The sequence below is a fragment of the Apus apus genome, chromosome 19 (assembly GCF_020740795.1).
Source record: "Apus apus isolate bApuApu2 chromosome 19, bApuApu2.pri.cur, whole genome shotgun sequence".
NCBI classification, from domain to species: domain Eukaryota; kingdom Metazoa; phylum Chordata; class Aves; order Apodiformes; family Apodidae; genus Apus; species Apus apus.
The window spans coordinates 9,941,488-9,959,116 of NC_067300.1; the positions used below are offsets into that span (position 1 = coordinate 9,941,488).

A 17,629-nucleotide genomic window follows, 5' to 3' on the forward strand; every position below is an offset into this window, starting at 1 on the left:
CCTAAGTGCTCCAGAACTGCTACTCTGTCATTTCCAGTTTCTAGAGCATCCTCACACGCACTGGCCACATGCACATGTGAATATTTGTCTCTGCCTCCCCAGACAGATCATGGCCAGGCAGAGCAGCACCTTCCCACAGCTTTGGGGGAGGGACCAGAGATGGGCAACAGGGCCTGGGGCAGCTCCAGAGGGAGGGCAGATGCCATGGAGGACCATGATTGGGCTCACTCAGGGAAAAACGTCCCTCTGTGGACAAGGAGGGCTCAGTTCCAGCACCAGACTGTTCCTGCCATCAGCGAGACTGAACTGGGCTGAACTGGAGGCTTATGGCCAGGGAGGGCAAGGAAACAAACAGCTGCTTTCTGCTCCTCTGATAATAATCCTTGCTCCTGTCAAGCACCTTCCACTCACAGCTTCCCAAGCCCTTCACAGCAGTCAGCTCCCACCCTCCAGCTGCAGTGGGTGCTCAGCAGCAGCTTCATTTTTGCAGCAGGGGATGTGCAGTAGGAGCACAACTTTCCCAAGGCCTCCAGCAAGCTACAAAAGCCAAGCAGCGGGTTTTCCTCCCTCTCCCTCCTGCACACAGCCTTCCCACGCACATCAGCCCGAGCTCCAGAGCAAACATCCTCTGGAGAAGCAATTCAAAGCCAGCCAGTAAACAAACCCCCAAAGCCTTGGCCCTGGAGACAGAGGGAGCGCAGCCGGGAAGTCGATAATGACAGGAGCAGAAAGGAAGGGGCTGGAAGAACCAGAGTCATTAGTGGAAACTTGTTGTTTGTGCTAATTAGATCATTATCTGGAAACTGCTATTGATGTTGCTATTTCAGCTCCTGCTGCTGTTCACAACTTTATTTTATCCATGTCTATTGACTGCCCGTGCTGCCCCGTCCTGCAGGAAGGACCAGCAGGGCTGGCCTGCAGCCGAGCGGCCATGGAGATCTGACCCGAGCCCACAGTGAGGAGGAACAGGAGGGAAAACTGCATCACATCACCAGAATAGGCTTGTGATTTACAGCAATTGCATACCAGCTCTACCCCATACCTGCAGTAAATTGTCAAAACTCAGCAATGACATGAGCAAACTTGTTTCTGCCATCAGAACTGCAAATCATCCTCTCCCACAGAGGCAGTTAAGGCGCAGGGCAGGGTGAGCAGGGGCTGTCCCTGGCACTTCCCAGGAAGCTCCTGAGGACAGGAGAGCTGTGGCACCTGCAGGGTGCTGAGCACCTGAGTTCTTGCTGTGTGCAGCCAGGACCCACCACTGCTCACCAGCACTTGTTTTGTTCAGGCCAGCAGCAAGAATACTGGGAATGGGGAAACGGGAAAGGCTGGTGACCTGTACTCCCCACACAGGGGGTGTGAATCCAGCCTGCCTTCAGCTCCCCCCACCACCCTGTGAAGCCCCTCAGCATTCCCTCACTGAGCACTGCCAAACCACCCCCTGCATCCCTCGCTGCACCACAGAGCAGACCAGAGAGAACTGTGGTCAAATCCATCCCTCAGCTGACAGCAAACCCTGCAGGGCACTGGGCCAGGAAATGCAAGAGGACCTGCTTGGACACACAAGGTGATCGAGTTCAGCCAAATTCCGCATGATACCAGCTCCTACATCCAGCAGTGCAGGGGCAGAGCCCTCATCAGGCCCCAGGTCACACAGCAGCTCCAGCCCCTCCCGACTCCAGCACCCAGAGCACAAGGACATGCACCTACCTCGATGTCCATCAGCGGAGCCAGGCCCGGGCAGGAGAAGGTCCCTCCTCACTGGGCTTTCCAAACTGTGTCACCATCTCTTGAAGAATGCTTTGGCCTCTTGGTGACTGGCTGAAGGCAAGATGATTAATACAATCAGAGGGAAAAGCTGGTAAAGAGGAGTCACCTGCAGGGCTCAGGGGCAGGAGCTCCAGCTGAGAAGAGTAAGGCTGATGGGGCTGGACTTGGGTCTCTCACCAGAGCAGTAACTGTGTCATTAGCTGAGCACCTCCCCCTCCAGCTGTGTTTTAAAATAAAGTTAAAATGAAGTATCTAGATGTGTGTGGCAAGTGAAGCAACCTGCTTGGTGCGTGTTAAATGTTCCCAAAACATTTGGCTGTAACAGGGTGAGTTGGGCATTTGGCTAGAGGGCAACTAAGTTTCTTGACCCCAAATTAGACAAATTTCAGGGGATTAAGCCTGCAACAGCCTTATGCAGGGAAAGAACTCCAAATCCAACAAGGAGTCATCAAATGAATTTAGGTATATTTGGGCCAGGTACAAGCCTGCAGGGATGGGGGATGTCTGGATGGAAATCCTGGACTCAGCTGCCTCAAATCTTCCTCAGATGTTGAAGTGCTTTATACCCACTGTGTCTGGTAACAAGACAGACCTCACTAATGTGCAATGTTCATATCCTACATGTCATAAATGGAACCATGAGTGCTGTGTTATTCCCTGAAAACAATATAGAAAAGTACAATCAGAAAAACAATGCCTACTACCTTTCATGTGTTGTTTCTTTTCCTAGAAAGGTATCTCAGGATTAACAAATTATCCATGCATCAGCATTCACGTTCTGAATAAAGCAGCTCTGGCTATTTTTTCCACATGCACAGACTGGTAACTCAAAGGCCAAGTGAAATTGCTTTGGATGCTAAATAATATGCAGAGGAAACTGTATTAGATGGGAGGGAAGAGAGATGTGAGTTTGTCATTAAGTCACTAAAGTACACTTCTGTTCTATCCCCCTCCTCTCCTCAAGAATAAGATGGCATTCAATTTTCCAATTATATAAATACATGAACACTGGATTACTAGAGGCAGATAATTGCATATTTTGACAATCCTGACAAGGGACCCTTCATATCTGAAGTGGGAGATGAACAGGGCATATACTGCATCAGCTACAAAAATCTGAATTAGATCCAGAGAATATCAAGATCTCCAAAATGGAGAGAGGTCTTACCAGTGTTCATCCTATACAGGAGTTAATTTATTCCACTGCTATCAGGGTAACTCATACAATAGCAAAACCTGGGTATTTCAGGCCACAGATTGCACTACTCATTCGCAGCTGTAGCATTTCGAATCCAACTCTTCTGTAACTCTTCACAGGACATCAATCACAAGGTGAGGGGACCTGTGAGCTGGTTTCTAGGAACACGCTGCCAATCGCAAGACAAATGTCAGATGTCACAAAATGAGAAGTAACCATTTTTCAACTTGTGAATGTCTTCAAATACATTACAATGAAAGTGCAAAAAAAATGACCCTTTCAGCTTCATTTCTTCTGACAGATGCCAGACCCTGGAGTTTGGCTTTTTATCTTCATAGTGCAATAATCTTTATGAGACTTAAACAAGTGGGTCTACGGTTAAGGGTCTAAGGTCTGTGGTCTAGGGTCTGCGCTCTAGGGTAAAGGGTCTAGGATTAAGGGACCACGGTTAAGGGTCTCTGGTCTGTGGTCTAGGGTCTGCAGTATAGGGTCTGCGATGAACGGTTAAGGGCCTAGGGTTAAGGGTCTAGGGTAATGTTCTAGGGTCCGTGGTCTAGGCTTAAGGGTCTAGGTTTAAGGGTCTCGGGTCTGTGGTCTCAGTTTAAAGGTCTAGGTTTAAGTGTCTAATGTCCGCGGTCTAGGGTAGGCGGTCTAGGATTATGGGTCTACAGTTAAGGGTCTAGGGTCTGTGGTCTAGGGTCTGCGTTCTAGCGTCTGAGGGCCGTGGCTTTGGTCTACAGTTGTGCTCTTACGTACAATACATAAAGTTTCAAACAGTCTAGCTGTTGGACTGAGAGGGATCATCTACTACTACTCTTGCTGATTTACAGAAAGAGAAGAGAAGAAGGGATGCCCACATCTGATATTACCCCCTGCTGGGGACCAGTTTCTCATGGGCTTGACTTGTGCATCATATTGCCATCATATCGTATTGGAAAAACCACATGCTGCTTGAAACTAACTCCTGGAGAGAAACTCTGAATTCCTTCTGAAGTAAAAACTCACTCGATGCTGCATGTGCATTTGGGTCATGCCATTTAATGGGTGGGCTCCCTCTGCATGGACAAAGGGCTTCCAAGGTCACGTTCTGATTCACCAGCCACTGGAACATCGTGTGCGCTCTGGCTAGTCTCTCAGATCCAAAGCTCAGGGCCCAGAGGCCTCCTCACAGCTTTGTGATCCTGGACAGCATGAGGAACCCTACAACATCACCAGCTCATTAGCATTGCAGAAGAGACCAAAGGAGGAAAATCAAACTCTGATGTAGACATACATTATTTGTAATAAAACATGAGATCAAAACCAATTAAACTGAACAGCCCTGAAGTTCCGAGTCATTCCTGTCCTTTCAGCCAGTCTCATGTTCTGCTTAGCCCCCCAAACAGAGGAAGTCATGGAAGTAATTATGGAAGTCACGGTTCATTTCTTGAAAAAGAAGACTTCTCTGGACAGCTCCAGCAGTACAGCCCAGCATTCATGACAAAACAGCCTGTTAAATAATATAGATCTACTCTGTACAGAGTTCTACTGCTATTTAAGGGAAAAAATTAAGAATATGTGCAAAGACAAAAAAGTCTGCTCTGGGTGTGGACCTGCAGGTCCAAACAGTGTAACAAACATGCAAAAGGCAAAAAATAAGCAAACCTAGAATGCAATTAGCCTGAAGTCAATATAGGACTGGTGTCACTGGAATTTCCATGAACTCCTGGGCTGTGTGCAACAGCAGTGTTTGGTACCTGAAGGCAAAACCACCACTGGATTCACCAAATTTGATTAATGAAGTAATTTTTTCTGTGAATAAGTGTGAGCTTGTTGGTCCTGTGGAAGCAAAAAGGATAAACATCCTTACATTTTCTTTAAAAAATTAACAGTACTTGTCATGGCAAAGACACGTACAAAGAAGTAGAAGCCAAAATATTATTTCAGTGTTAAGACTGACTTATAAAAGAAGTATATAAACAATGACCAAATCTGCATTGATTCCAACACGTACAGCCCAAGACACTGAAAGGAGAGGATCAAGGCCTGAAGTCTGACCACGAGTGTAATTCCAGGTTTGAGTTTTACAAAGTCCACAACTGGTATTTGAGCCTGCAGCTCATGACTTGGTTTCCAGGATACGTCCAGAGCACCTGACTCCTTTGCTGTGCAGTCCCCATCAGTGCAGCCGGTCCCAGGACACTGGCTGTCACCCCACTGCAGTTTGGTCCTTGTCCTCACAGGTGGCTTTCTGGACACTCAGGATGAAAGCACAGTTTGTCACATGAGGTGTACCGTGGGTCCAAGAGAGGTACACCAATAGCCACTGCCAGGGTCATTATTTGAGGATGGGAGCTTCTTGACGAGTGTAAATAAAAACACCGCATTAAATAATCCTGGCGATCAGATGAAGGAATCCAGTGGGGATTCATTCTCAGTTCTGTCCTGGTGAATTAGCACAGTTAATAGCGATGACTTCTGCCATCTGTGAGTTTGGTGGCCACGGCCGTGCGGCTCAGGAGGGGTGGGTGTGCAGCTGGTGCCAGGTGAAGTCCATCTGTCTGACCAGCACCTACAGCAGCTCGGCGCTCCGCGGCCCCGCGGCCGCACACCTGGCGCTTCTCGTCCAGGGCAGCCAGGTGATACTCACAGAAACCAACCAGCGATCCCACCTGCTCGTGCAGTGGGAGGGACTTGTATTTTTTCTGAGCCAGGCAGAAGAAAGCTTCGACAAAGGCTTGCAAACACATTCCTGCAAGGAAAAGGTGCTCATGGGAGATGCACAGCACAGAGTCCTCCGGCAAACTACCTGCTTTGAGAATCAAACCAACTTGTGGTTCTTTGGGCAGTGAAGCCAGGTGTGTGTGTGCTGGGTGGGGACACATGCAACCATGTGAGTTAACTTCTTCTAATTTAAACAGCAGCCATCTAGAATGCTCAGTAAGAAAAGAAACTGTCTGTCCTTCAAGACCAAAAGACAAGGTTTCATCTGTATGTAGCACACCTGAGCTCGTGCAGTGTTTCAGAGCAGGGCACACCCCAGCTGGGGCACCAAGGGGTGAGACTCCAACACTGGGGCTACTTTTTGCTGTGTGCTTTGCAGACATCAGCCTGACCAGCAGCCTGGCATCCAGAGGCAAACTGGTACAGCAACAACTGATTTTATGATATTGTACAATTAAATTGATGTCATATCAGCCTTGATTTCTGCTGCCTCAAATATTAAACTGCAATTGAATCAGATACACAGTAACATATTGAGCTTCAAGGAAAAAAATCCACCTGGCAAGAAAAACAAGTTTATATCAGCACTCAATCTGGGCCATTTAAGCCTTGTATTTTTAGAGATGGACCTAAAACAACAGTTCAAACATAGAACTCCCGAAACAGTGAGTCACTTCAGTCTGTGGCACTATAAAGATAACCCCATTACCAAGTATCACCTGATTGCAGAAATAAATTTATTTGAAGTGTTGCTTTCCATCTGCAAAGGCTGCAGAATCCACAGCCTTCCTTTTGAGGGTGAAAAGGCCACTTTTTCAGCCATATCTAGTAACTCTACAGCAGTAGCTTTGTTTCAACTGAATGAAAAACAAACAGTTGAAGAGTGTACGAAGGGGAAGTGGTGCAGGGCCAAAAAATTCTCTGCTATAATAAAACTCTGGAACAAAAGTCTCCTGCAGAAGCTCCATGCTGCAGAACAGACTCTTCAGGTGCTGCTTGATCACATCTTACTAATAACACATTACCACAGCCAATGGAAAGAGGGGCTGCACATTAACACTAATTATTGTATTTAAAACCTTGAAGTAATACCTACTTTAATTCTTAATTAAGAAGCAAGAGCACAATTGGTTTTGCAAAATGCCAACCACATGGAACAGTTAGAGCAGCTTTGTGCTTTAACTGGCTCTCCCAGTGTGAATATACACTTAAGAAGATTACTTTAGAAGCAGATACTGAAAGGTTTGGGTTTTTAAACTTAATGTTGGCTTATTGATGCTGCAGGAAAGGCACCTTTTCAAAATATTACAATTGCATTCTGAAGTATAATTTCTCTCAACCAAGGCTGCAGCTGGGGTTGGTTACAATCGTGGCTCTGAAAGAGCCTGCAGAGGAATTGTTGAGTTATCTGAAGGCAGCAGCTGCCAGCTCAGTGAATTATTTTATCAGTCATGGTGAGCTGCAGTCAGGGAAAGCACCTTGGGTAGCAAACCCACAGTATCCCCCAAAAGCAACACTCCTGGGAAGCATTTAGTGACACAAGTGAGAAGCTGCTGGTTTACAACAGCCACAAGAGTCACTGTGCTGGTTCCAGCTGGGGAGGGGCCAAAGGCAAAGCCAAAGAAATGGGGGGTAGTGGGTGTTTTGACACCTAGAAAACATCTGGTTAATTGAGACTGACAGCAAATCTCTTAATATTGGAAAGTCTGAAGGTTCACTTGCATTTCTAGTATTTTTGCTAGTAGAATTCTACCAACCAGCTACATAAAGGACTTAGACCCACACTGAAATGCTAAATGGAAATCCTCAGATTTTACACAGCTGTGAAGCTAAGGTGACCCTGACTGACCTGAAGCAGCACTGGAGTTCAGGCACAAGAAACCAAGCTGTCTCCTCTGCATCACACCTTCCTTTTCTCCCTTCCAGTCTTAGGTCTGGATTTACTCTATCAGCCATGTGAACAGTATTTCACCTGTTCTCCTTTTGCCTTATCTGACTGCATATGCACAGACTCCACAGGATATTATATGACACCTCTGTTCAAGCAACACACATTTTAGAAAAGATATGGGAAAGCTGACAAATGTATGGACTCAGTTTCATATAGAAATGTAATAGCAATTTTAGAAATTAAGTTATACATTAAATGGTGCATTTAGGCCAATAGTAGAACAAGAAATTAATCCCTGAACTCTATTTGATAGATTACTGCTTCAGATCTAAAAATGTGACCAAAGGAGGTGGGGAGGTGATTCACTGCTGGAAGCCAGGTTGGCTGTTTGACCTAGTCCTATATGGGCGAAGAGCTGAGAGCTTTGCTTGCAGCACAAAAGCACTTAGTGAGAGCCCACTTAACAGCTGAGCTCTGTGCCAGTTGGTGCAGAAACCTGCTGTCCTGCCCTCACCTATCACAATGACAATGAAAATAGAAAAAGGGAGGGGGGACTCTCTGGGAAAGGAAAACAATACAGGTATCTTTGTCCCCAAAGTAACCTTTTTGGGGAAAAAGATAAGTATATTTATTTCGAGCTCCTGCATAGCTTTTGGTTTGGTTGGTTTTTGCTAGACCACGTAGGTGCCCTAATATGGCCCTTCCTACACTGTCATCAAGTTGAAGCTCCCACTGGGAACGGTTTTAAATGCTTCTCTGTAAACAGCAAAATTGCAAGCATAATAATGGGCTTGCAGAGACCTGCTCCACTAAATACATCAAAATCCAAGAGGGATCTGTTCTGCAGATAAAGGGAAACTGCCACAGAACTAAACAGAAGAATTGGTTGTACTTGTATGTGCCTCAGATGCACAAGCCTCTTCCCCATTTTTTTTAAATTGAATATTTGAGGTGTACTTGAGCTACCAAAATTTGAAAAAAACCCTCAGCTTCCCCAGTCTTCCAACACAAAACAGTGTTACCTGATTCTTTGTGGTCGATTCCCATGCTGTTCCATCTCCTCGTGATATCAATATACAAGATATCCACAGAGGCCATTGAGAAATTGCTGTTACTCAGTTTGCAGTGTCTGTTGAAAACAGGCAAAATAAGGAAAAAAATCTGATTACATCCAAACTTCCAAGGTGGGAAAAATTCTGCAGGACACATGTTGGAAACACGAGCTTATTTCTGAAATGAGTAGTAATGACAGCATTTCAGAAAAGGGCCATATAGTTGGTATAGATCCGCTGGGAACAAATAAACTAAGTATTTGCCAATATTAAAAATTTTCATTTAACACGCATTAGGAAACTGCAAACACTATTTCACTGAGATATGGCAATATATTTTAATGTTCTTAAAAAGAAAAATGTTGGCATTTATTCTGTGTTCCTCTGACAAGTGCCAAATTAAGGCTGGACTGAGCAATAGAAAACACAGAACTGGAATCAGTCCTACACTGGTTTGTGGATAGAGCAGATGCCTTCAGTCATTTTCTGTATATTGTAATTTGTTTAAATCAAATTGTTTATATTCATTCCCAAATGCTAAATGCATCTGCATAGAAACAGGATCTGTATTTTCAGAGTACATCTGCTTCTGCTGCTGCTTTCTTTTGTCATTGTCAATGAAAGACAGAAAATGAGATATTTGCACCATGACTGGAACAGATACCTCCATAAAAAAAACCAAAAAACAACCAAACACAAAAGAAAGCGCCTCACACATAAAAGAATGTGGAAAAATAAATTGAGTTCCTTGCCATTGCAAGCTGCAATTTCACAATGCAAATCCTGAGTGCACAATGTGCAAGGAAATCCCTTCCCCTGGCCCAGGGCTGTGGCCCCAGCCACAGAATCACACCGAGTGACCCAGTTCTGGCTGTCACTTTCTCACAAGGGTATTCCTACATTTCACTGGAACGTGACATGTTGACTAAGCCTCCAAATAGCATCTCCCAAGGCATCACGGATCTGCTCTGGAATAAAGAGCCAGGTTCCTATTAGACAGTTTCATAGATCAGGTATTTTGGGAGCTTGGAATGAAAAAAATTCCTCTGGTTTATGAAAAAAATGTGCACTGTTTCAATGGAACTCATGGGGAAAAGTTTCTCTAGAAGGCACTGCTCAACCCACAAGCTGAAAGCATTGCTCTGCCAGGGCTTGCTTCAATCTGATGGACTTCAGGCAAGCAGAGGTAAGGAAGCTCCACTTCCAGCAATCCCTCCAGCACCTTCCCCTTACCAACCTTATGAATGTCCGGAAACCCGTGGGGCCCAGCTTCGTTGTCCCTCTGACACCCAGAAATCGGATGAAGAGAGCAGCCACCCTGTCCACCAGCTGCAAGTGGCTGAACTGCTTGGCATACTTGGGGAACACTTGCTTGAGACACAGGGAGGGCAGCCCAGGCTCTGGGGCACGGCTGGTGTCCTGCTCCGGGGGGACCTCCAGTGCCTCCTCCTTGGCTTCTGACACCTGCTCCAAAGCCTGACACCTGCAGCACAGGAAATAATTGTATCTGTTGTTAACCCTGTTCTTACAGAATCCAACGTTCTGTCTTTCAGAGGTTGGTTTTTTTTTATTATATAACCATATTTTATGGGCTCTTTACAATAATGAAAAATCAAGAACAAACCCTAGGGCAGAAACCACTCATCATCCCACTCCCTGATGCCAAAAATAACACGTATAGATAAGATGGACAGAGATGCCCACCATTACCAGGGGACTTCAGAGAGCTACTGCTGTCCTCTAACTCCCATGACAACCACTGGGACCTGGGCAAAATTACATCATTTTCCTGTAAGTTTTTAAACTGTATCTTTTACACTAAACCACTCCTTTACCAAAATCTGAGGTTTATCACCCCAAGAGTAGGTGCCTGGCAAACCAAACCTCTCACTTTTCCTTCTCCCAACCAGTAATGCTCCTTAAATCACTTTAAAAAGTAACTGAGTAAATTTTTTTTTTCTAAAATGGCAGATATTTTTTTTAATCCACATAGTTGAACATCCAAAGCCACACATTTCATCCCTCCCCCACCCCATAACAAAGAAACAGTTTTTCTCAGTGCAGGTTCCTTGTGATGCTTTGAATATCCATATTCCTTTCAAAAGGTCTTTAGGAGCTCACAGGCCCACATCTTCCCCACAGACAAGGAACCACCAGATAACACCAATGTGCAGTTACTATCAGCATCAAACAAATTCAGGTATGTAGGAAAAAGATGAGTCTCATGGAATTTCACGGAACATTCAATGGGAAACGTTTAGAGATTACAATAACCTAAGACTAAACTTATTTTCCAATAATGATTAGAAGCCTTTACCTTCCCTGAGATGTAAGGCACAAAAACTACAGCAAGATATATTTGCAAAGCAGGAATTCTAACAATACATTCAGAAGCAATATGGTTCACATAAATGCACACTGGCTCTATTCAGAAAACAATTTCTGGGCAATCCCATTATTTTTTCCTCCAATCCTCTGTGCATACTGTCAGAATACATTATTTCATCTTCATTGTTCCTGCCAAATTCCCTCAAGAAAGCTGATGGAGATAATGGTGCTCGGAAACAAATGCTACATGTTTGTTCAGCATGACATATTTTTACTTCTTTTCTGTGTTTGACGTATCTAGATACAATTAAAGATTGCTATTCTCTTAAGTTCAGAAAGTCTGATAGCTGATGGCAATTATTTGGCATGCACTAAGCATAAGCAGGTTTTCATTTTCTTTCCAGTCATTTTTCAAAGTGCCCATCATCAAGAATAATTCACACTAGGTACTAAAAAAATTAGTGCTTTTACTACATTGATCTATTGTGTTCCTAACCAGTGCCCTTCAGAAAGTCCTGTTCCAGCAGAGGATAACAATCACCATGGTTATTGCCCACCCACAGCCCTGGAAATGTGTTTGAGTCCAGTCTACAGTAAATCTGCATCTTCCAACTTCAACTGCAAAAGGCAGCAGATCCCCCAGCCCCCTTGCAGCCATCCACACCAAATATCCCCATGGGATTTGCAGACTCCCTTTTGTCCTGAATTTCCCTGGAAGACAAGAATCCATTGCCACACCATGTCCCCTTCTGGTACAGAATACTTCAGAGGTTGACTTTTAGCTTCTAGTATGAGTGAAAATGAAGGTACAGCAACTGGGAGACAGAGGGCCCCTACAGGGGAAAAAAGTAAGAATTGCAAAAAACCCAAAAGTTTTAATTAGTATGAACTAAATTGCAATATCTAATTTCTAAAATACACTTTTGGGGCCAAGTTTTCAGCTTGAATTTAGGCTCTGAACTTATTCACACCTCCAGATGTTACCTTCAGCTGGCAGCAGGTCAATACCAAGTATCTGTAAATGTGATCATTTTTTGAGACAAAAAGTCTTTAAAATACAAGTAAACATCTTAGGTAGTGCTTGGGTAATGTTCCTCTCTGCTGCAGAAAGCAAAGTAGAAAAATGTTATTTTTGTCTTTAGTTAAGTAAAGCTTAAAATAAAAAATTCTTCATTTTGTTCTTTCTCATGTCAGATTGGGTGGTGGTTTCAGGGCCATCGAGTAACCCTCTAGCTGCCAAAGGAGGGAGAGCAGGTCCAGCCAAGAAACAAGGAGCACACAGGTCTCTATTTTTAATCTTAAAAGGCCTGATCATTAATCTAAAAATTCAAATCTTCAGCCAGTTGACCGAATGTGAAACTGTGTATTCAGCAGGAGAGAAGGTTCTGTTGTTTGTAACACAACTCTTGTTTTAACGACGCGTGGGAGCCCCAAACCTTCTCTCATTCTAAATTCAAGAGTGCTTTGGATTGTGTGTTATTCATTCATCATTCATGTTTTCAGTTAAAAGAATAAAGCTTTTAAAAGATGCAAGCCAAGCTGAGGAAATTCTGAGACTATTTTTTATGGAAAATGCTGAAGAGACTGTTAAAGGGATCAGCTTCAGAGCTAAAAAAAAACAAGAGAGAATATCCTTCTTAATTTGCTTTTACCAGTTATTGCTTTTATAAAGTTCAATGATTTGTTTTCATTCTTTTGCTTCCCCCTGCAAGATTTTTTCCTTTTCTAAAGCACTAGAGCTTAATTAACTTGATAATCTAATCTGAATTAAAGTGAAAGTTATACTTTGTGCTGTTAATGATAACAAGACTTGCTGGAGAAAACCTGCACAAGAGCTTGTCCATGTCTGTAAAACCGAATTGATACATTGACTTTTCCATTCTGCACGCTCAGCTGAACTGCAAGCATTTCCACTGATTATATTCAGAGCATAATTCTCCACTTCTACCACAGACAGTACTCTTCAATAAAAGTTTATTCTCTGTAGATCTATTCAACACACTTGTATGCACCCAATCTCAATGTGGTTTCAACACAACTAATTAAGAAAAACTGCCTAGCCAGGTTATTACAGCCAGACTCGGTGTCTATAAAAAGAAGAATTTCACTGTCATCTGCACATTTTTGCCATGAAACAGAGCTCAACATATTTTTTGCCCCAGCACTAGATAAATTGCACTGGCTTGCAAGGCACCATTGCATTTCCTTCTGTGTCCCACTGCCATCTGCCAGGGCCACGCCATAAGGGGCAGCAGGATGACAACTCCCCAGGGCCAGGCAGCCACAGCAGGGCAGGCACTGGCAGCACAGCTCCAAAAAGCAGGAATACAGCTCATAGGCCAACACTGACAATGGGCAGGGGATTTCCACCTCCAATCCACCATTGCTCATCAGTCAATTGGAAAACACAGAAGTACCTTTTTGTAATGTTGCCTGTTGAAATGTTGCTGAAAACTCCTACACACTTTTACCACCCAGTCCTTTCTTACTCCAGAAAGTGACTTCCAAGAATCATCCTACACACTGAGTTACCAGCTTCCCCTTGCAGCCCGGATACAACACACAGGGCTCTGGAACTTGGCCCTGGTCTCCCTGAAAACCCTGCAAAATCCCTGTGGACAAGTGCTGCAGCAGAGCTGTGGGGAAGGGACCAGGAACTCCAGAATGCTGCAGGAAACCTGCAGAGAACCTGCCCAGGGTCCCTCCAGGAGCTCTGCTCCCAGGGGCTTTCCAGCAGGCAAGGGGAGGAGAAGAAAGCTGAGCCCTGCACTTTAACTCTGCTCCTTAGGATTAATAGTTTTGACTGACACAGCTGAGTCAGGCTAAATGAATGAAAGGTCAAACACAAGGTAATGTTGCTGTTGCCATCCAGAATAACAGCAAAGCTTAATTTACATACTAATGTCTGACCTCGATCCATTAATTTCTCTAATACTGCACCTCATGGACAGATCCCTCTTTAGAAATTATCAACTGTGGAGAAAATATTAACTGCATCTTAAAAAAATAATTTCTATTTTAATAAAGCTTATGGAAACGACATCTAAGGCCACTTATCTCTCATACATGATTACTCATTTATTAATGTTTCCTCCATCTAGGTTTTATCCCTTTCATTCCAACTGGCCTTAATCTTTATGCAAATACAAGTTGATAAGGGACAAACAAATTTGCAACTACTAATTAAAGGCTTCAAAATTTGCAGCATTTTGTATACTTGTATATAAAATGTAGCTGTCAAGTTCAGAGTAAAATTGGGTAAGAATGGCAATATTAATATTTCTAAGAATGCTCACTCGATATTTTTAACATTTAGGGCATTTCTAGAAGTATAAATTAAGCAATTTTTATATCAACTGACAACTGCTGACGTAATAAAAGAAAATACTATGTTCTGGATTCTGAAGCTATAATTATTCCCAGCTGAGCCTCTATTCTCAAAGTAAGGACTATGTTAACATAGTTAAAAGCAGTGAATATTTTGCATGACAAATCTTTACATCCACCCATTTATCACTACAGAATATGGACCTCCCAAGAAACAGAACCATGTTTGTTACTGGGGTGTGTAAGTACGAAACACGTTTGTGTTCAGACTGGAAATGGTTTAGGAAGCAGGAAGTCAAAGCCAGAGCAGTGTCTCTGATTATCAACCATTCAGGGATTTTCTTTTGTGAACTAATCCCATTACTTTTATTAAAACACAGAGACTGCCAGCACTCACAGAACATGACAGCAAGAAGTGCCAGTTTGGCTGCGTGTTGAGTGAATAATGAGCATCTTTTGTTTTCCACTGGCCACTTGTGAGTTTCACTTGAAGAAACTGAATATTCATCTCCACTTCACCCTCTGGCAAAGAAAAACACATCAATAGCACCAGCATTTCCTCCCTTCAAAATAGTAATAAAGTTGCACAAAGATAAAAGTATTAAAGGAATATTAAAACCCACAGAGTTAAGAGATTTTTGAAGTTGTGTTAGAAACATCATTGCTCTTACATACAGCTGATTCAACACTTTGAGAATGGTTTGAGGCAGTCAAAGCAATCACAGTAAAGGGTCTGTATTTCAAAGAGCAGAATCCATCACACTAAAAACAAGGATTGATAATCACCATGCTGTTGGCAGAAACTATCACCCAGCACATCATCCAAAATACATTTTGAAAAGGCAGCAGCTGTCCTGCCTCCTGGAAGCAGAAGGTGCTGAAAGCAGTGAGAATTTCCATCTCTCCAAGAAAAAATAATCCATCTCTCTGTTAGAGGAAGAAAGCAGTTCTATCACCCTACTCTTCCCCTTAGTGTGAGCATGGCCTTGTCCAGCTTTGCCTGCACCTGCAGGGCCTAACGCTGCCTTCCCTCTGGCAGGGACATGGAGCACACCCAGGCTGTTTCTCAGAGCTGGCAAACATGTTGCAGGAGAACCCAAGAACAAGTTAAAAATGTATTCCATAGCCTTGCCATTCGCTCAACAGAATAATTTATCATCTTCTTGAAGAAGCTCCTGCAGGCTGTGAGCAGCCAGCAGAGTACCTGTGGGTGCCCAGTTCCCCCCCATGGGTGTTGGTTGGTCGCCTCATTCCCTGCTCTGAGCTCCATAGCCCCCTTGCTGAGGATGGCTCACTACCTCTTCAGATGGCATAGATTTATTGTAAAAACATCACTTCTCATTAAAGATTAAATAGCTATTGAAAGAAAACAGAGGACTCAGAAAGGCTGCTGCCTTATTACCTTGTTAGCACGTTTCCAAGATGTAGAAACTTCATGTGGGTCCTGACTTGCTCCACACCAAGGACACGAAGCAATGATGAGAATACTACTGGCATTTCCATGTCACAGGCAGAGGAGACTGGAGCCTCCACTTCAAACTTGACACCTGAGACAAGCTCATGTAAAAGCTGAGTTAATTCCTTCATATTTTAATCTAAAACTCAATCTCATAAGCCTGATTTCCAACACTGCAGTTAAATCTATTCCCTTAAGCTCCCACCTTCCCAGATGATCCAGGAATCAGTACAGCAGCACCCCAGAGAGAGGAGACCTCATTGGGAGGCACAAAGTACACTGCACACCTGGGACAAACATCCAGCTGAATGTAACAGTCACCCTGGAGCTTGGGTTTTATTTCTACAGCACTCCCTAATACATAGTTTCAACCATTAAAGTGAGGAAATGCATTTGAGGAGTCTCAGGTGCAATGTGCTGAAAAAATATTTATTTCCTAATTATTAATTGAGATCCTTTATTTCCAACTTTCTAAGAATAATGGGAATATCAGTCTGCATTAGCTAAAGATTTAATACTTGGAATGTAAGAGAAGCAGTGAATGTTTGTGCTATTACCTCTCATCCATCTGAGTGTTGCAGAAAATATGGCATCACTATAAGGAACTAATGAGCAGGCAATGCAAAGCCTGCATGTAACCATTTTGTTCCACTCTAGCACAAAATTATTATAGAACAAAGATCATTAAATATGCTCCCAAATACTTTATTTTTTTTGTAGAGGTAATTTTAATTATTCCCAGGAGATTTACTTGTGCTTACTAATTGCTTTTAAGGTACTTCGACACCTCCTTATTTCTCCCCTTTCCTTTGTTTCTTTAGAGAAGTTTGCCTTAAAAATAGATACTGCAAAGGCAAACCAGTTGTAAAGCCTGATAATACATTGAAACCAACATTAAATTAGACCACCAAGTGTCTTACAGTAGTACGGAAAAAAACAACCCAAAAGCCCACGGGTTTTCTCCCCACGTGGAAATAATTCTTAGAAAGCAGTCATGGTTCTGTGAGGGGAGAAAAGGAGCTTTCCCTGTCACCCAGTGGAGCAGGAAGCAGCAGTGCAACTGCATTTCATCAGGAATAATCCTCCTACTAAAGCAGGTGAATTCTACACAGACAAAACACCTGATGTCACACTGCTGGTAAGTCGTGGGGCTTTATCCTTTTGTTTTCTGGCAACTGGGTGCTTGGCAGTTCTAGTGATTTCTAAATTTTTCAGAGACTAGAAACCAATTATTACTTAAAAATAAGCCAATCATCTCTCCTGCTCAAACATGACTAGCAGCACAAGTTAAATTATAGAGAACGTCACTGGCCCAAATACATTAATTTCTGTCACTCTGTCATTGAAAAAATTTACAGTAGATATAATCTCTTTGAAGGGGGATCAAGTCACAGAAAATACGAGCCTAGTTTTAAATAGAATTTTAATTTTAATGAAAGCTTCAGGGAATGATGTTTATGCTGCTTATCTTTCATACCTGGTGATTAAGTTAATTTATACTTAATGGAAGAGGATATTTCTAATCCCCAGACAGGCTCAACATCTGTCTGTGACTATGTTTTTGGAAGCCTTAAGCTGCTTGTGATTGATGTAATAAAACCAGGATCCTGCAGAACTGACACCTGAAGGATATCTGGAAGAGGGACAATGTTATTTTTCTGCTCAATGATTGTACTAAAGTAAAGCCAAAATCCCAAGCACTTAATTTTACTGTCCCTTAAAAGCCTGCTTTGCACTCCCTTGCCATTATTATGTGAGTGTTAACAGAGGAAGAAACAAACAGCTCTTGGATTGGCTTATGAGCTAATATTCAGACTCACTATGGGCAGTATCTGAAACCTCCTGATGGCTTGAAATTGATGAGAATAATAAAGCTCCTGCAAAAAATTACATAAATAATTTCC

At 43.2% G+C, this 17,629-nt stretch overlaps 1 protein-coding gene across 2 annotated transcripts in view; it reads right to left on the reverse strand.

The window, feature by feature from the left end:
- Positions 1-3,986: 3,986 nt before the first annotated feature.
- The window catches only part of TTLL11 (tubulin tyrosine ligase like 11), a 37,988-nt gene continuing 24,345 nt past the window's right edge, over positions 3,987-17,629 (reverse strand). The window contains exons 7-9 of one of the 2 annotated variants that reach the window (XM_051636733.1): positions 9,852-10,097; positions 8,585-8,691; positions 3,987-5,699 (exon numbers count right to left, since the gene is read on the reverse strand). In XM_051636733.1, the coding sequence (XP_051492693.1) occupies positions 5,410-5,699; positions 8,585-8,691; positions 9,852-10,097 (643 nt within the window). In that variant the 3' untranslated portion in view covers positions 3,987-5,409. The other variant, XM_051636734.1, reaches the window with a different exon arrangement.